The sequence below is a fragment of the Trichosurus vulpecula genome, chromosome 8 (genome assembly GCF_011100635.1).
Source record: "Trichosurus vulpecula isolate mTriVul1 chromosome 8, mTriVul1.pri, whole genome shotgun sequence".
NCBI classification, from domain to species: Eukaryota; Metazoa; Chordata; class Mammalia; order Diprotodontia; family Phalangeridae; genus Trichosurus; species Trichosurus vulpecula.
In genome coordinates this window covers 60177238-60202478 of record NC_050580.1, presented here as the reverse complement: position 1 = coordinate 60202478, position 25241 = coordinate 60177238, and the positions used below count along the sequence as shown (strand labels likewise).

Genomic DNA, 25241 nt, shown 5'->3' with positions numbered 1-25241 from the left:
CCTCCTCCCCTCTGCTTGCTTCCCCTCCTCCCCTCCTCAGTCGGGCACAGCCCGCGCCCGCTCCAGTAGCTGCTGCTGCTGCTTCTGCTGCTGCTGCCGGAGGCGGCAGCGGAGGGGAGGCGGAGGAGGAGGAAGAAGAAGAGGAGGAGAAGGAGAGCGGGCCGCCGAGGTGCCAGGCGCGAGCCCAGGAGGCACTGGCTGCGGCTGCGGCGGAGTTGGAGGAGGAAGCCCAAGGAGAGGAAGAGGAGCCGCGGCGGCGGCGACCCCAGGGGACCCCCGGGAGGATGGCCTAGGAGGCAGCCGTGGCGGCAGCGTCGCAGAAGGGCGAGGAGCGGAGCATGTACTGAACCCGCCGCGGAGGCTGCTGCCTGCCGGGCGAGGGACCAGAAGAGAGGCGAGAGGCGAGAGGCGAGGGGCGAGAAGAAGAGCCCCAGAGAGGGGGAGGAGGAGGCGGCAGCGGCAGCGGCGGCGGCAGCGGCGGCGGCGGGGGAGGCGGGGGCTGGGCCCTGGGGGAGGGCGGCGAGGGAGGGGGAGGGAGGGGAAAGAGGAGGAGGAGGGGGGCTGATTATATATTATTAACAAGTTCAAGACTAATAATAATAACAACAGCTCGTTAGCTGCGAGAGGCAGGGAGGCAGGAGGCGAGGGGGCGAGGCAGCTGGGCAGTCGGAGCGCAGGGGCAGCCGGGGCCCGGAGGGCGGGCGGGCGCGCAGCAGCGCGGAGGCCGGCCCGGGGCTGCGGGACCCTCCGGCTCAGCCTCCGAGCAGGAACGCGGGCGGCGGCGGGGCTGCTGCCACCCTCCCTGGACCAGGGGCGCACGGGGGCCGGGGGCCCCCACCCAACGGTGCGCGCGAGCTAGCCCGGGGCCGGGGGCCTGACCCGGCACGCTCCATCCCCTTTCGGGCAGCTGGACAGGAGGGGGAGGCCCCCTCAGCTCCCGAGCCGCAGCCCTAGCCGCTCCCAGGCGGCACCCGGCCGGCCAGCCGCTGCCCGCTTGCTGCCTCCCGCCTGCCGCCTGCTGCTTGTCCCCCCTCCCTCCCCTCCAGCGCCCCTCCTTCGCCCCCTCCCCCCACCCCCCCGCGCCCGGCCGCAGCAGCAGCAGCAGAAGCAATAGCAATATGGCTGTTGATGGGTGTTTGGGGTGGCGCTGGCGGCGGGAGGAGCTCCCCGGAGCCCCTGCGCCTCCTGCCCATTGCTAGTTATGGCAAATGGTGGCGGCGGCGGCGGCGGCGGCGGCGGCGGCGGAGGCGGCAGCAGTCTTAGAATGAGTAGCAATATCCACGCGAACCATCTCAGCCTAGACGCGTCCTCCTCCTCTTCTTCTTCCTCTTCCTCCTCCTCCTCGTCCTCTTCCTCGGTCCACGAGCCCAAGATGGATGCACTTATCATCCCGGTGACCATGGAGGTGCCGTGCGACAGTCGCGGCCAGCGCATGTGGTGGGCTTTCCTGGCCTCCTCCATGGTGACTTTTTTCGGGGGCCTTTTCATCATCTTGCTCTGGCGGACGCTCAAGTACCTGTGGACAGTCTGCTGCCACTGCGGGGGCAAGAGCAAGGTAACGCACTCCCGGTACCCCAACCCACCGGCTCCGGAGCGACCTCCTCGTCCGAGTCGCCCTGCCCCTGCCCACTTTCCCCTGCCCAGGTCTTCTTCCCTTCCCTCCTTCTTCATCTGCTCTTCCCTCTCCGGCACCTGCTTCCCTTTGCCTCTCGCTTCCCTCCTCTTCTCTTCTTCTACCTCCTCTCGTCCTTTGCTCTTCTTTTTCACCCCTTTGCCTTGTACCCTCTTCTTTAGCTTTTCCTTAGTTCTCTTCCACCCCCTCTTTGCTTTTTCTCCTCTTTTCCTTCCTCCTTTCCCATCCCTCTTCCTCCCCTTTTCCTTCTCCTATTCCTTCTTCTCCTCCTCTATATACCCCTTCTGCCCCCTTCTTGTTGGGGGTTCCTGGGCTTTTGCGGGGTAGAATTTAGAGCGTGGCTATGTTGCTGCTTCTGTTATCTTCGCCTTCAGCGTGCGCTCTCCAGGACTCAGAAATCCCCTCCACCCCCCAGTGCGGCGGGTTTGGGCTGCCTGTGGGAAGAGGACTGCTCTCCTGGTGCACTTGTTTATTGTAGGGTCACTCGCGGCAGCCGTGGGTAGTACCCTCTCTCCTGGGCTTTCCCCTGGCAGGCTTGGGGAGAGCGCTCCTCGATTCGCCACGGTTGGGTAGAGAGTCGCATGCTCGCAGCACCCGCGAAAGGAAGGGAAGAAGCATATTTGACGGGCTGTGCTTGTTAAGACGGTTTTCAGTAACAGAGGGGAGAAGCCACAAGAGCAGTCTTTGGAAATTGCTTGGAAAAATGAGATCTGAACGGTCTGGCAGAAAGGGAAAATCCACCATTGGTGCGGGAGAGGTGGAGACTTGAAGGAAGAATATGACCCCAGACAGTTGAGTCCGGAGAGGCAGCTTGAAGCTTAAGGTGGTGGTGAAGGCTGTGTGTGTGTGTGTGTGGGGGTACCACACCACTCACTGGAATTGTGTTCCCGTGTTTCGGTTGTAGCGAGGAAAAGGGGAAGACAAGAAGGGGGAAATCTCACCAGTTACTGGGGCTTACAGTGTCTTGAGGGGTGGCGAGGCGAAGAGAAGGTGAGGGAGGCAGTGCAATGTCAGATCCTCAGTTTAATTAGTAACCTGTTTCCACTATCTACTCCCCCCACCCCTTCCCCCCATCCCAAGGATGCTCTATTAATGGTCCTCCAGCTAGCTAATTCTTCTGCCCCTTTACTCCTGGAGAGGGTCCCTAACTCTCTGCTGCCCCATCACTGTCTGGGGTCAAGAACTTGGGAGCCCGGTAAGGTCAGGGTGGTTGTGAGCGTCCTCCAAGGCCGGCAGCAGCACTCAGCATGAAGAGCTTTCCTCTTGGCGTTTTTTAGGATGACACCTGCAATAATGTAGGATTGTTATTCCTAGCACAGGAACACCCGCCGATACCGCCACACACACACACACACACACACACACACACACACACACACACACACACCTTGCGATGTATGGTTGTGTGGTTGCTAGGCTGCCTGCTTCCCTGGCCTGTCTCCATGCTGCGTTCCTTGGCCTCTTCTCCCTCCGCCCTCCCCAATGACACCCACTAATGCTGGAGGGATGGTGACAGTTTTTGAAAGGAAACTGCAGGAGAAAAAAAAATCGAATAAAAAAAGGTGCCTGGGTGGGATGGGGTGTGGTGGGGTAGATCCAGACGGTTGTTTGGGTATTGCCCTTATTGGGAGGAAGGAAAGAGCAAGTCTTATATCAGAAATCCAAGGATATTCGGTGGGGGGAGTATTCAAAAACGTCGCAAAGACACAGGTCTCTGCTCCCAATCTCCACAGCTTCTGCAACAAAGTTAATCCAAGAAGCTTCTAAACTTCTTCATAGAGAGCAACAACTTGTGGCAGCTGGAGCTGTTTCTGAATAGCAATCTTGGGGTTTTCTACAGTGAGCTCTCAGCAAAGGTGTCGAAATTCTCTCTCTCTCTCTCTCTCTCTCTCTCTTTCTCTCTCTCTCTCTCTCCCTCCCTCTACTGCCATCTCTCTGTTTCTGTCTTTCTGTCTCTCTCTCTCTCTCACACATTAATTATACATTGTGTAGGGTGGAGATGCTCAGCTGTGTTTAGTGGCCATGTGTTTTTGTTTTGGAAAATACTGCTGTATTGGAAATAAGAGGGGAAGGAAGGCCATCATTTCTGTCCGACTCTCCTCTTTCAACTTCCCTTTGGCTGAAGATGTCAGCTGATGAAATTATTCTGGAGTTAGCCTGTCATTTTTACAAGTTTCTCCTTTGGGGGGAAAGGGTTAAAACTGAAGAGAAATTCTGGCCCTTGGGTAGTGTAAGGCGAAGTTTAGAAATGGAAAGTTTTTGAATATGAGCCTGATATCAACTCTCTTTTTGAATTTGAAGAACTATCACCCCACCCCTGTCAATAAGGTGCTTATTCATAGAGCCCACTTATGCTTACATACCCCTCCACCTCCCTAAGGAATCATCAGTTGTGTCAGCTTCTCCTCCTTCGGGGAGATTCAGAGATTGCCCTTTAAGAGTGAGGAAAAAAGAATATCTCAGAAAACGATGATGATGATGATATCTGACATTTAAAGGTTTCCCAAAGTACTTTATTTTATTATCTAATTTGATCCCTATAACAACCCTGTGGGGCAGGTGCTATTATTATACAGTTTTACCAATTAAGAAAATGAGGCTGAGAAACTTTAAGTGACTTGCACAGGGTCACACAACTAGTAAGTAAAAGTCAGATATTCCTGACTACAGATCCAGCACTCTATCGCCTGTGCTCACTGCCTATGTGCTCCGGTGTAGAATGAGTGATTTAGTAAATTACATCTCTTTATAGAGCCTAAGACACTTTGATTATTATCAATCATCTTTTAAATTAATGAAATAGGTTTTGTTTTTTTTTGTTGTTGTTTGTTATTACTGTCGTTGGTTTTAAAGACATTGTTTGTACATTATTTACTCCCGGTGAGTTGAAAGACACTAGTGCAATTCTTGCAAATTAGGTAAGGGATAGACATTTCAAGGGAAGACGTGCTTCCCGAGATGGGACCAGGCAGGCAGTCTCTATCAGGTGTTCTAAGAATGCATCAGGTGTTTCTTTGCTCGATATTGAGACTTACCATGTACAAGAGCCCTTAATAGCTGGCTACACTTAATAGCTGACTTAACATAACCTCTTTCCTATTCTGGGAGTTTCTATACGAAATGGAATTGACAGGGAAGACAATTATAGAGCTGGCTGGGGAGAAAAGGGGCCAACTTCAGATAATGGTCATGGGTTATTTTGCTTCTGTTAGACACTTACAAGGTGCTGCCTAGTACCTCTTTAATACCTCCCTATGATTTGCTACTTTTTTATCCAGCCCATTTCAGACCCTGAAGCAGTCTATGGCAACAAAGTAAGTTGTTAAAGTGTTTCCTTGTCTTTTACAGGACATTTGCTGCTTTCTTTACTGGGATTATGACGTTCTTCGTTCTTCTATCTTTTCACTGTCCGAATATTGGGCAGTTAGAACTCATTCTCGGGGAATGCAATGGTTAAAAGGAGCTCAAAGTAGTAACTGTAGACTTGAAAATAAACCTCAGCATTCTCTTTCCCTGCCCCCACGCCAGCCCCCAGACTTTCTGAGTCCTCTCTGCCAGGGCTTCTTAAACTTTTTCCACTCTTGATCTCGTCAGTGATTCTTATATTGTAGGCCTTGACCCCAAATGAGGTGGGTGCCTTGCTTGTTTCACACTAAGCTTTTCAGAAGAGATGCACTGGATGATGCTATTGCTTGCCCTCCATGCATTCTACAGCCAAGCCAAACTGAACGACTCTGCTGCCTTGCTCTTTCCGACCGTTGTCTTTTTTTTCTTGTTTGCTACTCCCTAAGTGTAGGATGTTTTCTTTCCTTCCCTTCTTTTCCTGCTGAATTCCTTAATGCCTAACACAAATACCACCTCTTTCTCCTGGTGCTAATGATCTTCCCCCCGGGAACCCACATTGCATTTTGGTTTGCAGGCTTTTGATGTGTTGACCCTCTAATGTTGTATATGACAGCTATCGGTGTTTGTATCTCATTGCTGGGAGTTTGGGGGAAGGAAACAGTCTGTGTGCTTTCTGAACTGCACACCTCTCACAGCCTCTGATACAATAGATGTTTAATAAATGGTTGTTGACCAAGTGGATAAATGAACTGTTCTTTTTGCAGATTCGAAAGGCTCTTTCTAAAAGTGGCTCTTTAAGGGATAAGGTGCAAATTCTGGCAACGTGTAATCAAGATATTTTTTCTGACTGTCTTAGATGGGCAATTCTAATTATTGTTCCTGTCTATATACAATACTGTTGCTTCTCACCAAGTGGCACCTCAAATAATGCTGTTTAATAATTGAATCCTAAATGACAAAGGCAGAGAATCAATTTTAATTTTCTGAAGATTTAAAAAAAAAAGCTTTCATCTGGTTTTTAAGGAAGTAAAATCCCCTGATAAGAAACACATTTTCTTTCTAAGGATTTGGGGTGAATCTTTCAGATTGAAGCTATGCTGCATACCCTATTGTTTGGCCATGTATTAGGTTTTTTTTTCTTGGGCAGGGGAGGGAGTTATAATTTGTAGCCAGAGTAAAAGGAGTTGGCAAAACTCTGAGGAAAGTTAGTAGCTAAATATATATATTGCATTTCTCTGGCAACTTAGCTCTGGGAATTCAACCATATGTGGAAATACCAGTTATGGGCTACTTTTATCTCTTATGTGGCTGTTTCTGTGATTCCCTTCTCAGGCAGTAATCATTTTTACTTGAGGTATGGTTGGGTAAACTGATAATTGGTTTCCACTTGTTGATTCTGTGAATAGATTATGGGGTTTATTTAATATCCCTTCTCTTGTTGGGCATGGACACAGAACAGCTTCTAGTTTTAGCTCCTGGCCTTGCCAAATATTTGGTGTCAATCAAGAATTGTCTGCAATGCATTATCAAGGTAGCATCTCCACGGCCATGTCTGAGCTTTCACACTGTTTCTTCATCAGGCTCATGACTAATATAAATATAAGATCACGTTACAGCAAACAGCACCAAGGTCTGGACTGACACATTCAATCAGCATGCAACTCTGGAATCATAGAACAGTGGATTCCAGATCCTAAGGGATTCTTGTTTTGGGGGACAGTCCCACCTGCCTTGGGACTCTTCTATTTAACCAGATTCCCCTCAGGAGGAACTTAGGAGAAATCCTAGGGCCTGGGGAGCTCCAACTCACTTATTCCTTCTAGGGGTGGGCTCAGATTCTTCTTCCTTTCTTCTTTCTGTATAGAAATAGTCATTTAATATAATGCCTTTCCCATGGTAAATGTTATATATATATACTTATGTGGCAGACACTGTGCCAGATGCTGGGAATATACAGACAAAGATGAAATAGGCTCTGCCCTTATGTTTACATTCTACTGGGTCACAGAGGGCAGAAATACAGCCCAAGACACATATATACCAAGTAACACACCATAATTTCAAGAGAGAGAGATCATTTATGATTCAGAAGCTAAGGAGGAAGCTCATGTAGGAGATGGGACCAAAGCTGTGTTTTAAATAGAGACAGAGATTCTTAGAGGTAGAGGTCAGGGGGGAGAATATTGCTGGCATAGGAGAGCCCATACAAAGGCATGCAGGCCAGAGTGTCCATTTCTGTGGTCCTCAGGAGAACCACTATACATTTTGTGTTTTTCTCTTTTATCAACCTGATGGGCATAAACACACAGAGCCACTAGGTGGATGAGGACCCTGAGCCTTTGCCATACCTGGGTTGGCCCTAGATGTTGTTGCTCTGGGTTTCTTTTGGCTGTTGGCTGGAGGGTGCTCACAAGACTCATTCCTCCAGAGTGGCTGTGCCAATCCGAAAATCAACAGCAGGAACCTGCAACTTTCTGTTTACTCACAGCTCCAGAACCCCTGGGATGATGACATTGGGGTTGACATACTGAGCTGACCTTCAGGACTCTGCAGAGAATTCTTTGTCATGGGTAGGTGTGGCTGGAGGTAAAGTGAAGCTACTCCTTCCTACAGCAAGTCTGTGAAATTACTGCTACTTTGCACTGAGTAGAAAGCAAATTCCAAACTCATTTTATCCTGTCTCTGTCTCTGTCTGTCTGTCTGTCTGTCTGTCTGTCTCTGTCTCTCTCTCTCTGTCTTTGTCTCTGTCTCTGTCTCTCTGTCTCTGTCTCTCTCCCCCTCCCTCCCTTTATCTCCTTCCTTCCCTCACACACACACTCTCTCCCTCCCTGTACCTCCTTCCTTCTCTCTCTCTCTCTCTCCCCCTGCCTCCATCTCCTTCCTTCTCTCTCTCTCTTTCTCTCTCTCTCTCTTCCTCTATCTCCTTCCTTCCCTCATTTTCTCTCCCTCCCTCCGTCTCCCTCTTCCTCTCCCTCTCCCTCTCCCTCCCCCCTACCCTTACAACTTGTAGGTGGCAGTTGCCTGGGGTGGAGGTGAGGGAGCAATGGACATACCAATATTTTTGCAGATTGGAGATCCAGTGATATAGCTTGCTTGCCCTATATATCTCTTGTTCATGGCCTCTTGGCCAATCCTCCTTAAAGGGACCATCCCACATGTTGTGGGGCATTAGGATTATAGGGTCTTAGATCTAAAGCCTAAAGAGACCGCAGAGGCCATCTAATACAGCTTCCTCATTTGACATTTGGGGAAAATTCATGCCAGGCAAGTGAAGTGAGTTGCTGTAGCCACACAGGTAGTAGTGATCACAGAGGTGGAATACGAAGCTTTTGACCTTGGAATCACCACTCCACTTTTAAATATCTTGATGTTTTAGGAGTCTATGTAGTACAATGTATAGATGTATTGTATGTATATTGTATATCTATGTATATTGAGAGGGAATGTTGCGTGACACATTTGGTGGTAGAAAAGCCTTGGCCCTCTGCTAGGAAGGTCCAAGAAGGGTTTTCACTGGGAAGAAAGGGTCACCAAAGCCAATGACCCAGCAAACCCTTGAGAAATCATTTCATCCATTTCCTCCCTGCTTTCAGCTAGGTTTTTCACAGGCAGACGTGATGCTCCTAAGTCTAAACATGGGAATGTAGAGTGCTTCAGCTGAAAAATGGTGAGAGGAGGAAAAGGGAGGAAGGTTCATTAAGGAAGACACTGGAAAAGCCCTTGAACCCCACCCTAACTAATCAGTGCTCCCTGAGTAATTGGGACTCTGGCAGGGGTTGGCCACCGAGCCTGGTGCCTTGGAATCAGGCAGATAGAGAGAGGTAGAAAGAGCTGAATTGTTACTTCTTCCTGGGGTTGGGCAGTGCCTGGGAGAAGCTTCTTCTGGATATGTAAGAGGTGTCTGTCTGCACGTTGTCCACTGAAGTATGGTTTCCCTCCCTAGCGCCATTCGGTCGGGCTACACAGGGTGAGACTTTCATATGGCCGTCATGGCAGCCCAGCCAAACCACTCTTTTGCAAAATTAAAGGCCAGTGGTACAGCTAAGGCCGAGCCGTGGTAATGCTACAGGAAGCCAACTTCTGACAACTCCCTCTGGAATGTTTGAAGCTAGCAGGCTTCGAACCTTCCAGCCACATTTTTCTAGAGGGGTCTAGGTGGACCTCCCCCTAAGTGAGGATGAAATTTTGGAGGCTGTGGCTCCTGACCAAAAGGCACATTCAGGAATCCCTTGTCTGGCATGCCTCTATTCCATTCTTCAAGCTGTTGCAGGAATATGATTGCATGAGCTCCTTTCAATGTTGAAAAGTTCCTACTAGAATTGGCCTGAATGCTGGATGTGGAATTTAGGTGCATTTCATCTTGTTCGTTTCTCAAAAGGAAATGACATAAATGATTTAAATTGGAATGAAACTCAGCAGGACATTTCTTAATGCAAGTTAATGTGCCATGATGCACTAGAAATAGTTAATTCTCAACATAAGAAGGGTGTGTGTGAGCACATGCAGGAGCACATCTGTGTATATGTATATGTGTGCATGTGTACGTATGAGAGAGAGAGAAAGAGAGAGAGAGAGAGAGAGAGAGAGAGAGAGAGAGAGAGAGAGAGAGAGAGAGAGAGAGAGAGAGAGAGATATGGAGAGAATACATATATCTTTTGGGATTTATTATCTGGGTACTTGGGGCTTTTTGTATGGCTAACACCATTTGGTAGGCCGTGGGTCCCCCTCCCCCAAGGATATACAATGTATAGCATGGTTTACTCAGAATGCAGGTTACATTCTAGGGGAATCCACTTTCTGTAAGAGTTAGAGATGTGTGGTGGGTATTAGACTCTGCTTCGTCTCCCAAGGATAGGTAGCAGAAGGGTCCCGAGTGGTATTTCTAACAAGCTTGCTAGCTTTGTTTTAGGAATATGCTGTTTCAAGGATAAAACTAAGCTGTTGAAATGATAAGGTGGAGGCCACAGATTGTTCCTGATTAAATGGAGAGGAGGAAAAATGACCATGGAAAGAAGATATAACTGGAGAATGGATCCTGATTATTATGGGATGGCTGAAATGGGACCTCTGTGGATGCTGGGATGGCTCTCCGTGCATCTTCTCCCTTCTTTCCTCACCATAGCCCTATTCTCTGATCATTTTCCCCACAACAAAAACTTGGAGTCTACCTCTGAGTCCCTCAGCTCTGATAGGTTAACTTTGGCCTTAACTAGCTGGTACTGCCTATTTTCTCACCATACTCCCTGTGAGTTCTCCCTCATCCTCTTCTCCCCCATCTTCTTTTCCTCCTGCTTTCTAGCATCTTTTTAAGTGTTTTCTTCCCTCATGGGAATGTCAGTTCCTTGAGGATAGGGATGCTCTTCTTGCACTTTTATCCTAAGCACTTAGCATAGATCCTGTAACACAGTAAGTGCTGAATAAATTATCTATCTATCAATCTATCTGTCTATCCATTCATCTACATCTATCTATCACCTATCTGTCTATCTATTCATCAATCTATCTACCTATCAGTCCATCCATCTATCCATCCATCTATCCATCCATCTATCCATCCCATCTATCCATCTATCCATCTATCCATCTTTCCATCCATCCATCCATCCATCCATCCATCCATCCATCCATCCATCCATCCATCTATCCATCTATCTATCTATCTATCTATCTATCTATCTATCTATCTATCTATCTATCTGTCTGTCTGTCTGTCTGTCTGTCTGTCTGTCTGTCTGTCTGTCTGTCTATCTATCTATCTATCTATCTATCCATCCATCCATCCATCCATCTATCTATCTATCTATCTATCTATCTATCTATCTATCTCTCTCTCTCTCTCTCTATCTATCTTACAGAAGGAGAGCTAAAGATTTCTTATGTGGCTCCTGGAAGTTTATATTAGTTAGTGAGCATATGACACTCTTCTTGTTCTGATCCCCTTAATTAGATTTGGTAGTCAGGACTTGAGGATACAGATAAATAGGGAGTGAATGTCAGCAATGAGCAAGTTATTGGTTCAAATGAGCAGCGTGGAATAGTTGAGCGAGAGGAAAAAGGCAACTTCCAACTGAGCTTCCTTCAGGATTGTGTTTATTTTGTTTTCCACATTATTTGTGATTATCTTTGGGACATTATGCCTGATAGTCCATTTGGAAATGTAATTGGTGCTCCAGATACAGAGAGAATGCAGCTTAATATTGTGAAGCAGAATACTCTAGAACTATTTCTTTATAAGATCTCATTACCTGGCTGACTAATATGCTCTTTATGTGGCCTAAAGTGAAATTATTTAAAGCATCTCATTTACTGGGCACTCTTTGTACTGTTTGTTTATTTTGCTCCTTGCCAGGGTTTCTTATTCTTAGGCTGGACTTTTTTGGGGTAAGAGGCTAGAGGCCTCTAGGAGTCCCAAAATGATCCAGTTTAGGCTCTTTTAAAGTGTTTTTTTTGCCTTTTGCTTTCCTCAACCTCTAATTTCATAGAAATGGAGAACTCTTGATATAGAAGTTCCATTCACTGGTGACAATTGGTAATTCCTCTGAAATTTTTAATCACAGAGGCTTCCTTTTAAAGTATTTTCCCCTTCCTCTTCCATTCCTCTTGACTCAAATAGATCTGTGATTTTATCAATGCGAATATTCTCTCCAGTGATACTAGTTATAAGCCATTCATACCTATCTGTCCTGTAAAACTCTCCAGACAATGGGAATATAGTTTTCTTCGGTGACTTTCAGTCCTGGAAATGTTTGTAGAAACTCAGCAGTGACCAGTTTTAGCTTATAACTCATCAAAGAACTGTTCCTATTTGGTTATGGGTTGGGAGAAGGAGTATAAATTAGAGCTAACTGGGGCAGCTAGGTGGCGCAGTGAATAGAGCACCGGCCCTGGAATCAGGAGGACCTGAGTTCAAATCCGGCCTCAGACACTTGACACGTGTACTTAGCTGTATGACCTTGGGCAACTCACTTAACCCCAATTGCCCTGCCAAAAACAAACCAAAAAAAAATTAGAGCTAACAGAAATCATCAGAAAAAAGTCTAAACCTTTGATCTTAGCCAAAAGGCCAAGAAGTAACCTCTCTGTTCAGGAATGAATGAATGAAAAAGCATTTATTTAGTGCCTACTATGTGCCAGGCACTGGGGATACAAGTACAAAAGAGAAAGATTCCTGACACTGAGGAACTTTCATATGGGACAGAGGTAGCTAGGGAAGGGTGAAGTCCAAGGGGTGAAGTGGAACCTGAGGCAGTAGTATAACGGTCCTTTGCTGGAAGCAGTGGACTTGACTTAATTACTCTTCCTAGAACAGGTAGGAAATGATGTAGAGTATATACATAGTAACATGGCTGGAAGGTGGCAGGTTTGGATGTCTGGGGACAGCGAGATGTAATGAGTTTTCAACTACTCCGAAGGCCATTGGAATTCTGGAGGGTGTTACAAAAAATGTGCATACGTGTTATATCCCACCCTGACTCCCTTTTCCAGTAGAATGTAGGCTTTTTGAGGACCGGGGCTCTTTCCTTTTCTTGTGCATCCCTATGGCCTAGCAGAGTACCTGGTGCTTAATAACTTGTTTATTGAACTGAATTTAAAGGAAATTGGATCTTTAGTTTAAGACTTAGTCTCAAATTAGATAACAGTTTTCTTTATGGCTGTTAGCTTCCAGATTGAGCCTTGTATCCTCTTTAGAAAAAGAAACTTGTCAGCAGCAGCCTCCCATAAATTCAGCCTTAGGACCATATCCAATTGTTTGAAATAGTTCAGTGAGTGGTATTCATTTGCATATGTTTTGCATATGATTTACATAAATGGTAAAGCCTATACACAGATGGTTTTAGGGTTCAGATTTTAGGTTGGCTCCTCTGATACTTGTAGCTTGGGCATGTTTGTGTTCTTCCTCTCTTCAAACAACCGCTCCCCCACCAACTCCCTTACCTGGGTATCACCTTTAACCCTAGAGGTGAAAGTAGCTTGTGTCTCTCATGTAGGCATTGGAGACTTCTAGCCAACCAGACAACAAGCATGGGGCTAACCACAAAATCAAGCAAGTTCCAAGTCACCTAGAATCCTAGCAAACTAGTTTTGAAAGAGACCTTATGAGTCATTTGGTCCAATCTCCCACCCACCCAGAATGAAAATCTCTCCTACACCATCTCTGACAGATGGCTACCCTCCCTCTGTTTGAATGATTGCATTTATGGGGGGTTTACTACCTCCTGAGGCAGGCTGTTTCCTTGCTGGAAAATGCTAGCTGCTAGTTCCTAATACTATTGGGCCAAAATCTGGCTCCTGGTATAACTGCAACCCAGGGTTCCTAGATCCATCCTATGGAACAATACAGGATAAGTTCTAATGAATGAAAAGTTTCTGATTAAGTAACCAGCCCAGGAGGGCTCTTAAATGGGTGAGATTCGGTTACGTGCACCATGGAAACTTTAAATGACATTAACTGATCTTGTTTTTATGTCAACAAATTAAGTACACACACACACATGTATTTGTGTGTATATATATATATATATTTTTTTTTTTCTGTGATTTCTTCAGCAAGTTTCTGCCTTCCCTGAGAGAGGGAAAGGTTTCTCTTTTATCCTTTCTCATTGCATTGGAAAGCAGCCTGTCTATAGTTAGGCTTGTCAGAAGTTGGATGATGGTTTAGTGTCCATTTTGATGTGTTAGGGATGGGGCTGCCATGTTTTTGTCTCTGTATCCCCCATGCTTGGGATATTACATTGCATCTGGTACATTTTTTTCAACCTGATTGGGTGTGTGTGTGTCTGTGAACTTATTTTAAAATATTTTAATAAATATATTTATCTTGCCCTACAAGAAAGGAAGGGAAAAGGGGATGGGAGGGGAGTGGGGTGACAGAGGGGAGTGCTGACTGGGGAACAGGGCAACCAGAATATATGCCATCTTGGAGTGGGTGGGAGGGTAGAAATGGGGAGAAAATTTGTAATTCAAACTCTTATGAAAATCAATGCTGAAAACTAAATATGTTAAATAAATTTTAAAAAAATATATTTCAGCATAACTAGCTTCCTTTGAAATTCTGTGTGTTTTAATTTATGCATTTAAAGACTATTCTGAGAAGGGGTCCATGGGCTGCCACAGACCGCCAAAGGGGTCTGTGACATAACTAGCATTTGTTGTTGTTTAGTCAGCAAATATTTTGCCATTTCCTTCTCCAGCTCATCTTACAGATGAGGAAACTGAGGCAAATAGGATTAATTGCCCAGGCTCACACAGCTAGTAAGTATTTGAGGCCAGGTTTGAACTCAGGAAGATGAGTCTTCCCGACTCTATCCTAACCCTCTATGCACTATGGCGCCCCCTAGCTGCCTATAACTAGCATTTACATAGTGCTTTAAGTTTGGCAAAGTATTTTACAAATATAATCTCATTTCATCCTAACTCCCCGGGGAGGCAGAGGCTATAATTATTCTCATTTTATTGATGTGGAAACTGAGGCAGACAGATTTTAAGTGACTTGGCTAGGGTCACATGGCTAGTAAATATCTGAGATTGGATTTCAGCTCAGTTTTTCCTGGCTTCAGGCGCAGTACTCTATCCTCTTATATCACTAGGGGCCACACACACACACACACACACACACACACACACACACACACAGAGTTAAAGAAACTTTAGTATGTGCTTACTCAAGGTGTTGGTTGAGTTGAATAGAATGTGCTCCGCTCTTCTAAGATCTATTCTGTGTCTGGGTAATGCTAGGTCTTGGTCAAGAACTAACTGCCTTGAGACATATAGTCAATATTCAAATGCAGGCCTTTGAGTCTTTTTAAAATGCCTCAGTCTACTAGGATGGCCCCGCGTATTGTGGGCATCAATCCACACGAAGAGGAAGAGAGGCTGGATGTGTCTCCTGGTTCTCTATATGCATCTTACTGCACTGGCACTGATCTTCTCACCCAACTTTTCCTTTCCTTTCCCTCCCACCCCTGGGCTTCTGTAGAAGAATTGTTCTATTCATCCCATCTCAGCTGTATTGAAAGGAAAGAAGAAAGAAAACAAATGGGGGGGGATGGGATGGGGAAATGTTGGTAAGACAAAGAGAAAAGATTCTATCTCCTGGTAGGTAAAGGCTGAATAAATAATTGGATGGATTCTTTTTTATCCCTTTCACCTTTGAATGAATAAAGCATACAGAATCAACTCACCTCCAAGGAGGGATACACTGAACACAGAGCTGGGTATGTTTTCTTTATTAGTCATCCCCGCAAGTTGTTATTCCCATGAGGGAGTGAAGGACTGGTCCAATAAGCAGAATGATTTCACTCTTGAAGATGGGGGTGGGTGGGAACTTGTCATACGATCATGGATTTAGAGCTGGAAGGGACCATGGAGGTCAACTAGTACAACTCTCCTCATTTTACAGATGAGGAAACAGGCCTGGAGCGGTAAAGTGACTTCCCCAAAGTCACAGAGAGGGTAAGTAGCAGACCCAGGATTCAAACTCGGGTCCTGTGGCTCCAGATTGAGCACTCTTTCCACTGTCCTTGTTGGAGATTTAGCCCAGAAATAGAAGCGAATGACCAGAGATGATGGACCTGAGGTCCTCACTGTTGGATCAGAAGCCAGGGGATCTGTCAAACTTTTATGGGAAATCATGAAGAAGAAATCCTTGATAGGGTTAGATGCGAATGGGAGAAACTGAAGGAACATTTTCCCTCCTCCTTCTGGGGCTCTGAAAGGTGTGTCCTTACAGATTGAGTAGCTAAAATGAGAGAAATGTGCACTGAAGTTATTAATGGTAAATTCTGCCATACATTGTTGGATGCTCTCAGTGAAGAACTGGGAGAGGAAAAGGGTCGTATTTCCTGAAGTGAGGACTCCTACAAAGAGTTTGTCTGCAGGGTCTTTAGGTGTATCTCTTAAGTGTTTTGCAAATCATGCTTAAAGGACACTGTCACCAAAATGTGGCTTTTTCAGGGGTAAAGTACAATAACTGAGAACAGTGGGTGGTAAAACTTTCTGAGGGTTTGTGAACAATAACCATAGATCTACACACTCAGAAACAGCTGGTCCAACCTCTACAAGTGCACCCCCAAGAGAAGTTGATTGTTTACTTAATTCTTAACAAAGTTGATAATATCTCTGGAAGGACCATATGTGAAGCTGTTGCTTTGGAAGTGTGGTGTTTTTAATCAATCAATCAATCAACCTTTATTAAGCACCTACTATGTGCCAGGCACTATGCTAAGGACTGGGGATACAAAAAAGAGGCAAAACACCATTTCTGTCCTTCAGAGAGCTAAGGGAGGAACTTACTATTTTGAAAAAACAAACTAATGCAAGCACATCAGATCCAAGATAGGACTGGAGGCAGGAGGATGGACAAGTTATCCTCTTGAAGTCCCTTCCTGCTCAAGGATCCCGGTTCATTGAAGTCTGGTTCTCATTGTAAGGGTAATACAGAAACAATCCAGCCAAACCATGAATCCTTGAAAGGGAGGAGGATGGGAAAAGCCATTATTTAAGTCAAGATACTTGAGATACCAACTTTATGTGATCTTGGGTCAGCTGGATAGCCTTTTAGGATCTTAGCATTATGGATTTAGATCTAGAAGGTATCTTGGAAGTCATTTAGTTCACACCTCTTAATTTCACATATAAGAAAAGTGAGACCTGGAGAGTTAAGCGACACAGCCAAGATGATGTAGGTAGTAAGTGACCCAGCTGGGAATTAAACTTAGATTTTTCTGAATTTGAGTCCATCCTACTTGATTATAGCATATTGCCTCTTTTCTGGAGATTACTTTCCTTGTTTGTGAAGTTTGGAAATGAGGTGAGGTAACATCTAAAGTTCCTCCCAGCTCTAAAATTCTTATGTCTTAAGTATAAGGCCATGGCAGTCTTAACACCATAGTTAATAAGGCTCAAATATTATTTAAGGCAATAATATAAGTCTGGGGAAGCATTTTGGGTACAAGATAAATCACAAGAATGAAATATGAGTGACACACTTTTAAAATTCCAATGTGGAATTTGATGAGGTTGCATATTTAAAAATTACAAAGTAGAGTTGACAGGCCCTATTGGAAATGCATTCAAACATGTCATTTCAAAAAATGAAGCCCCATCTGCAGCAGAAATAGGTTGCTTATGTTATGCAATACTTTAGTATTGACTTTTCTGATGACATACCCGGCTTTGATGTTGAGATCTTAATGTTAACTTTTGGTCTGGGGGAAAGAGGTTTCATAGCCCACAGATTACAGGGTATACGTAGGCTTGATAATATTGAGGTTGGACATAAAAAGAAACATCTTATTAGTTGGAAGGTCAGACAAACCCACTTCTTTGCGATTGGCTTTTTAGGGGGCAAGATAAACCTTTTGCATCCATTCCTCTTGGGTCTGTTGTGCCATATAGTCTAGCGACTGAAAAGCCAGAGGCAGCATTAGCTCGAAACCTAAAATAAGACTATGAAATAATATGAAAGTAAGAAATCAGATATACAATGAATTAGATAAATAAAAGAAATAAGAAAACATGAAATATAATATAAGAAAGAATGTGAAATAATAGTAATAGTTTGAGTTTCTCTGGTGCCCTATGGTTTATACAATCTTTTCCTCACAAGCATCTTGGGAGGTGACTGGTTGCAAGTATTTTTTAATACACTCATCTTATTGACATGGAAAATGAGATTCAGAAACTTGCTCAGGGTCAGATCATTAATAAATAGCAAATAAAATCAAGACTTAAACCCAGGTTGTCTGACCCTAAAGTCAGGGGTTCTTTCTACAACCCCAGGCTACCTCATGTAACCCCTGATTTAATAGAATTCCTTTAGAATTTTAGGGAGGCAATATATCAGAACATACTGGAATCATTCTTCTAGGTTACATAATACCAATTGGATTCCAGTCCTGAGGTCATGTATTAAATTTTAACTTGTCTCAGAAACATTCCACTGACATTCCACAGATGAATAAATCATATTAGGTGGATTTCAGGTGTCATCAAGTATTGCTCATGTCCTTAGTCAGGACTCAACAGATCCTAGGAAAATACACTTAGTGGGATGGCTTGTTGCATATGACAGGACCCAGGCACAAGCTACGTAATTAGCTGTAGCACTAGGCTGTAATGATTGCCCTTGTAAGTTATCACAGGGATGATTTACAGTTGCGTCCCAGATGTGTTTATATCACAGATGCTCAACATCATTGGAAGAGAAATGTGAGCACTAGTGAATGACTTGGTCCTTGCTCTAAATCAGGAGTTAGGTGTTAGTTGTCATACCAATCTGTGCTCGTTGCATGGAAACTAATAAAATCACGAAAGTTTCTGTTTGTGTTCTATGAAACGCACAGAAAGCGAAAGAGCTCTCTCCGGGAATGATGTTCTTGAGTTGCTATAGTGGTTTTAAAGAAAAATTATGATTTTGAAGTAAAAAAAAGACATGAATAACTAAAGCATCCCTTGCTCATTTACTCTTCCTAACTTGCCTGCTACATCCCATATCCCCTTCTTCTACCAAAAAGTGCCATTTAGAATCAGGGACTCCTGATTGGAGATCCTGCAAAATCCCAGATCTAGGAAGATTTGCTTGCTATGACTTGTATGGCAAAACAAGAATTCATTCTCTTAAATTTTCACTCTTCTCTCTCCTCAGTTCTTCTGTAGTAGTTTTGGGGCATACTGTGTTCTTTTATACCTTTTGTTCTTGTGAATTTGTAGCCACTCCTTTAAGCCACGAATCATAATAGCTAGCATTTATATAGTGTTTTAAGGTTTGCAAAATCCTTTATGTAGGTTTTCTCATTTGCACATATTTGGATAAGCCACTTAGCCCTGCTGGCCCCCAGGTTCATTATCTGTAAAATGGGGAGGTTGTTTTCTTCCAACTCTAAACTCCTGTGTACTTTACCTTATGTAGGAGTACTGTACCATTTCGTTGTTGTTCATTCATTTCAGTTGTGTCTGACTCTTCATGACCCCATTTAGGGTTTTCTTGGCAAAGATATGGGTGCAATTTGCCATTTCCTTCCCCAGCTCAGAAGAAACTGAGGCAAAAAGGGTTAAGTGACTTGCCCAGAGTCACATGGATACTAAGTGTCTGAGATCAGATTTGAACTCATGATGAGTCTTCTTGACTCTAGGACTGGTGTTCTATGCTCTATGGTACCACCTACCTGCTCCATCTGTCTCACACCTAGGCCTAAACCCCATGAGGTTGCCACGTCCTAGAATGTCCTTGTTGGCCCCACCTGTTGGCTGTTTGCACCTGTAGTTCCAAAATTATGTTATTAAAAGGAAGGAATTCCTATGAAAGGTAAATAAATATATCTGGTTTCCCAGCCCAGGTATAAATAAAATGTATCTTGAATTTCAAGGGACAGGGGAATTCAATCTGTGTGCTCAGAAGAAGGCACTAGTAACTCATTCAGTTATGAATCTTCCTCTCCCTCTGAAAGATCAATTCCATATCTTAGTTCTTTACCAGCAAACCAGGGAAATGAGTTATTGTTTCTCAGCACAGACATCTTTCTAGCGCTCTGGACATTATCGTGCAGCTGTCTTCTGAGCATCATACAGATAGTCGGTCATCTGAAGCTCAATTAATTTCATTAGTCAGCCAACATTTATTGAGCACCTACTGTGGGCATACTACTTTACGAGGGGGAATAGAGAAACTTTGTTCAATTCATTTCAAAACTATTTAGGGCTTAATTACTATGTGGCAAAGTGGTATGATAATAGTAATAGTAGGTAGCACTTTTGTAGAGGGTTTGCAAAGCACTTCCTCATTTGATCATTGCATTAACTCTGGGAGGGGGCGCGTGACATTACTATTCCCATTTTACAGATGAGAAAACTATGGAAGACAGAGGTCAAGTGACTTGCCTAGGGTCACACAGCCACTAACTGCCTGAGGCTGGATTTGAACTCAGCTCCCCCTGATCCAGGTCTAGTACTCAATCCACTGTGCTACCTGGCTGCCACTTAGCATAGTAAAAATTGTGGAAAGAGTGCCAGATTTGGAGTCAGGATCTGGGTTCAAATGTCCATGTTTACTTTTGATAAGTCACTTCCTCTTTTTGGGGTCCCAGTTTCCTTATCCATAAAACAAGGAATGTAGAGCAGATGAGATCGCCACTAGTTCTGAATCTTAGGATTCTATATGCTGAGCACTAAAGGGAGACCCCAAGAGAAATGGGACAAAATTCCCACGTTTACTTGGAGACATGAGGCAAACATACATAGAAAGTTAGGTCAGAATCCAAAGGCACCTTAGGAGTAATTGGTGGACATGTGGTGCAGTAAGGGGAGGGAGGGCTCATTGTGAGCTCAAGTGACCGGAAATGGGTCCTTTGAGTAGATGGGCCTTGGAGAAATGGAGCGTGGAGGGCATTATGGCATTTTCCCCCGATGAGAGATCTTTGAGATCTTTGCCTTTCTTTGTATCCCCATCACTTAGCACAGTGGCAGATACATAGTAGGTGCTTAATAAATTATAGTTGGTAGTTGATTGACTAGGAAAAGGACACCAGCCTGCTTGCTCTCTGTTCTGGTTCACCGACAATCACTAACTGGTTCAGCGCTTTCTGTGGCTTCTTTCTCTGTGTCATTGTGTTGCCGTGCTGGGATAAAATACCTGTTAAGTTTGGTTTTGAATCACCTTGCAAATAGGAGGAGGCCTGTGTGAAAGACTGGGGAGGGAAGGATGCCACTTTGACAATTTCAGGAAAGGTTTCCTGTTGTTGACTGTGCTATTTTTAGCTCCCCTTTACATGTGCTGTCCCCAGGTAGCTGTGAGTGTAGATTCTATTCTGCACTTACATGGAAAATGTCTCTGGGGGTGGGGTAGGGACTCTTCAGGGTAGGATGTGGGGAAGACCCAATGTTTTAAAAATGAAGTTCTCTTGGATTCCTTGGAAAGAGAACTACACCTTATTCGAACCTGGACCACATGGTAGGATAAAGCTTGGAGTAAGCTCAGTTGACTCTCCAGTTTCAATTCTTTTTCTTTTTTTTTTGAGCATAGAATAAAAACATCTTTGAGAGCTTAAAGGTCATGTGGTCCAAGCCCCTGTCTTAAACATCATTCCTGATGAATGGTCATCCAGCCTATCCATTGACAGGGAGCTCAGTACCTTAAGATGTGCTTATTCTGTTTTTGGACAGCTCTAATTGTTAGAACATTCTACCTCTTTCTTGCAACTTCTGGCCATTCATTCTAATTCTGTCCTCGAGAATGACCAAAAATACCCTTTCTGTATGACAGGACTCCATGTTGGAAGACAGCTGTTATTACTTTTTCAAGTCTTTTTTTCCAATCAAAATATCCCTTATTCCTTTAGCCATTCCTCGGGATAGTTTCCAGGCCCCTCATTATACTGGTCACCCTCCTGATCATCTTTCCATGGTCACACTCCAGTTTGTCAATGTCTTTTGCGAAGTCTGGCATCCATGATTGAATACAGTGCTCCAGAGATTTTAATCAGCTAGGAGTACCTTGTGGTCACTATAATCCTATTGATGTAGTCTGAGGACATTAGCTTTTTAGTTAGTTATATCATAATGTTGGATAATATCAAGTTTCCTCCTCCTCCCCTTCCTCCTACTCTTCTTCTTTTCTCCTCCTCCTCTTCCTCCTTCTTCTCTTCTTCCTTCTCCTCCTCCTCTTTTTCTTCTTCCTCCTCCTCCTCTTCCTTCTTCTTTTTCTCCTCCTCCTGTTCCTCCTCCTGTCTAGACTTTTGATTTCATCAGGGTGGGAAATTTGTGGTATGGAAACTCCCTCCACTGAGTTTCCATGCTATCCCCTCCCCCCCAAGTCTTTTTATGTGAATCACTTACTAGTAAACAGGTCTGTCCTGTGCCACATTTGTGCAGTTGATATTTTTGGAATTGAGTATGGGACTTTATGTTTATTCCTATTAACCTTCATTAGGTTAGATTTGGCCATTTGTTCCAGCTTATTCTGACCTTTGTGGATCTTGAATCTCTTCTCCGCTGTTGGCGGACTACCTCTCAGACTTCACTTCACTGCCAGGCATTTAAGTGCTCCCCACATTTCAGGTGCTGTGCTAAAGCACTGAGGAGAAGGAGAAAAAGCAAAAACAGCAACAAGCAAAAACAAATGTATCCTCAAGGAGCCTACATGCATGTAATAGATACAGACAAGATATGTACAGAATAAATGGAACATAACCTTAGAAAGGAAGACTCTAGAAACTGGGGGAGGGGCAGGAAAGGCTTCATGCTGTAGAAGGTGGTGCGTGAACTGAGTCTAGAAGGAAGCCAGGGACCCCAAAAGGCAAAGGTGAGAAGGAAGAGCATTCCAGGCAAGGGGGACAGCCAGAACAGAGGTGAAGAGACAGGAGATGGAGTATTATGTTCAAGGAGCCAACATCCTTTCCTGGTTGCTTGGCCAATTTTAAATTCACCTAGCTCTATCATTATCCAAGCCTTCTTTACCCATCTTGTCCACTAGGATATAATTTGAGAATCTGTCGGATACTTTGTTGGAATCTAGATTCACTGTGTCTGAAGCACTCCCTTGATCGAGCAGCCTAGTAAGCCTATTAGAAAGGAAAGAAGCTTGTTGTGGCATGACTTGTTTGTAATGAACCCAATGGAGTTCCTAGTGATCGTCATTTCCCTCTCCAAGCATGTTGTGTTGAATAATCTGTTCTTGAATCTGTACTGTTCTGGGGTTTGGGGAAATCTAACTCTTCCCCATTTTGAAAATCATGACATTTTTATATTTTTAGTCTCCTCATATCTCTCCTGTTTTCCACAGTTCCTAAGAGACGACTGACAATGGTTTAGCAATTTCATCTACAAATTTTTTTTCAGTACCTTGGGATGTAATTCATCTGGGCCAGGAGATTTCAACTCATTTAGAACAGCTGGGTGCTTTCCTACTCTTTCCTCATCTAACTCCCACTTCAATTCTCTGTTAGCCATGTTCATGCTATCCTTTCCACTCAGATCTTTCTGCTTGACAGAGACGAAGGCAGCAAAATGGGAACTGATTAATAGCATTTTCTCTCTGTCATCTGTTAACATCACACTGTCCACCCCAATACTTCAAAACATTCTGTGTCGAATGACCCTAGTAGTTTATGTCCCATCCTATTTCTGCCAGGCCTGGAGGGCCATCCAGATGAGTGGTATCTGGATTGGATGCGGCTCTTTCATCTGCAGCCTGCTGTTCTTGAAGATCTTGAGCTGGGGTGTATGAATGTTCCCATGTGTTGTCCTGAGAGGTCCTCAGCAATGGTGAATGTCGGGGCTGGCCTGGAAATCAGAAAAGCTTCGATTTGAACTTTGCTTCTGATAACATAGTGACTGTGTGCCTTTCCCAACCTCTCTTAATTTTAGTGTCATCCCTCTTTTAATTATTTCTATTTATCTTGTCTGTAACTTGTATATATTTGTTTGCTTGTGGTCTTCCCCATTAGATTGTGAGTTTCTCGAAGGCAGAGGCTGTCTTTTGCCTCTTTTTGTATCCCTAGCACTTAACACAGTGCCTGGCATAAAGTAGGTACTTAATTAATGCTTATTGACTGACTGACAGATCTTCCCCCCACTTTCCCAGGCTCCCAACAACTCTCTAAGATGAGAAGTTGATCATTTGCATTCCTGAAGAGAATCTTCACCCCAGGGGGCTATGAATCACAGGTCTGGGCCATTCTGTTCTATAGGAACCATACCAAGCTAGAAAGAATCTTACAGAGGTGTGCTGGTAAATGTTTAACAACCACTCGTGTGTGTGTGTGTGTGTGTGTGTGTGTGTGTGTGTGTGTGTGTGTGTGTGTGTCTGTGTCTGTGTGTCTGTGTCTGTGTGTGTGTCTGTGTCTGTGTAAGCATGTGCACAACACACACTTAAATTTAACTAACATCATTAACATTTTCCCCTTTACTTTTGTAAATCTGAACTGTCAACAAAACAATAAATCAAGCTGATTTGTAGCATTGCTGATTTCTGAGGTGTAAATACTCACAGTGAAAATTTAATAGTTAACTCTCTCAAGCTGGTTTATTTTGTTTTGTTTTTGGTAGGCTGGTGGGGTTAAGTGACATGCCCACAGTCACACAGCTAGTAAGTGTCTGAGGCCAAATTTGAACTCAGGTCCTCTGGACTCCAGGGCTGGTACTTTATCCACTATGCCACCTAGCTGTCCCTCTCAAGCTCGTCTAAGCTGCTTCTAGTGCACTGATGATTATGAAGGATCATGGGCTGTAGTATCATAATTGGGTGGCTTGTTTTCTAGGGTTGTCTCTGTCATAGATTCACTATGTGACATCAAATGAGTTACTTCCCTGTTCTGTGACTCAGTTTTTCCAATCCATATCTTCAGAGACCCATCAAGTCATACAATCTTAGTGCTTTAAGAGCCTTGAAAGTTTTGTGTACAATGGTGCCTTTAGTATAATGTGGAATTATAGCCTACTTGGAGCTCAGTGTTTAAAAATTTTTTTAATGGAAAGGAAACATAGAATGAGTGCTCTAGAATTTCAGAGTTGGGAGGGATTTCTGTGGCCAACTAGTCAAACCCATACCCCAAAGGGAATTCTCCACTCCAATATACCCTATAGGTGGTTATCTACTCTTTGCTTAAAGACTTCCAACAAGCGGGATCCTGCTACCTCTGTTCACTTTTGGACAGCTCCAATCATTAGGAAGTTTTTTCTGTTGTCAAATATAAATTTACTTCTTTGCAACTTCCGTTCAGTGCTCCTGATTTTTCCCTCCAACCCCAAAGGAAGCCCATTTATTCTCTCTTTTGTGTGACAACCCTTCAGATATTTGAAGATGCCTATCATGCCCTCTCTTCTCCAGGCTAAACATCTCCAGTTTCTTCGACTAGTCCGCCTATGGAAGAGACTTGAGATAATTTATCATTCTGGTTACTCTCCTCAGGACATATTTCAGCATGTCAATGTCCTTCCTAAACAATGGTATCCAGAACTGAAGTCAATATTCCATGTGTGGTCTGACCAGGTCATATAATAATATGTAAATATTACTACTACAACCACTAGCGACTACCACTACTACCACTTATATAGTGCTTTGAGATCTGTAAAGTGCTTTACAAATATTATCTCATTTCATCCTCACAGCATCTCTGGGAGGTAGGTGCTATTATGATCTCCATTTTACAGATAAAGGAACTTAGGCAGACAGAGGTTAAATGATTTGTCCAGGTGTCTGAGTTGAGATTTGAACACAAGTCTTCTTGATCCAGATCCAGCTCTCTATCCATTGTACACCTACCAC

At 44.2% G+C, this 25241-nt stretch overlaps 1 protein-coding gene across 6 annotated transcripts in view; it reads left to right on the top strand.

Moving 5' to 3' along the window:
• The first annotated feature begins 1201 nt into the window (after positions 1-1201).
• KCNMA1 (potassium calcium-activated channel subfamily M alpha 1) overlaps positions 1202-25241 on the top strand; it is a 901346-nt gene continuing 877306 nt past the window's right edge. For all 6 annotated transcript variants that reach the window (XM_036736100.1, XM_036736099.1, XM_036736098.1 and 3 more), the window contains exon 1: positions 1202-1555. In XM_036736100.1, coding sequence (XP_036591995.1) covers positions 1202-1555 — 354 coding nt within the window. The remainder of the gene's footprint in view (positions 1556-25241) is intronic.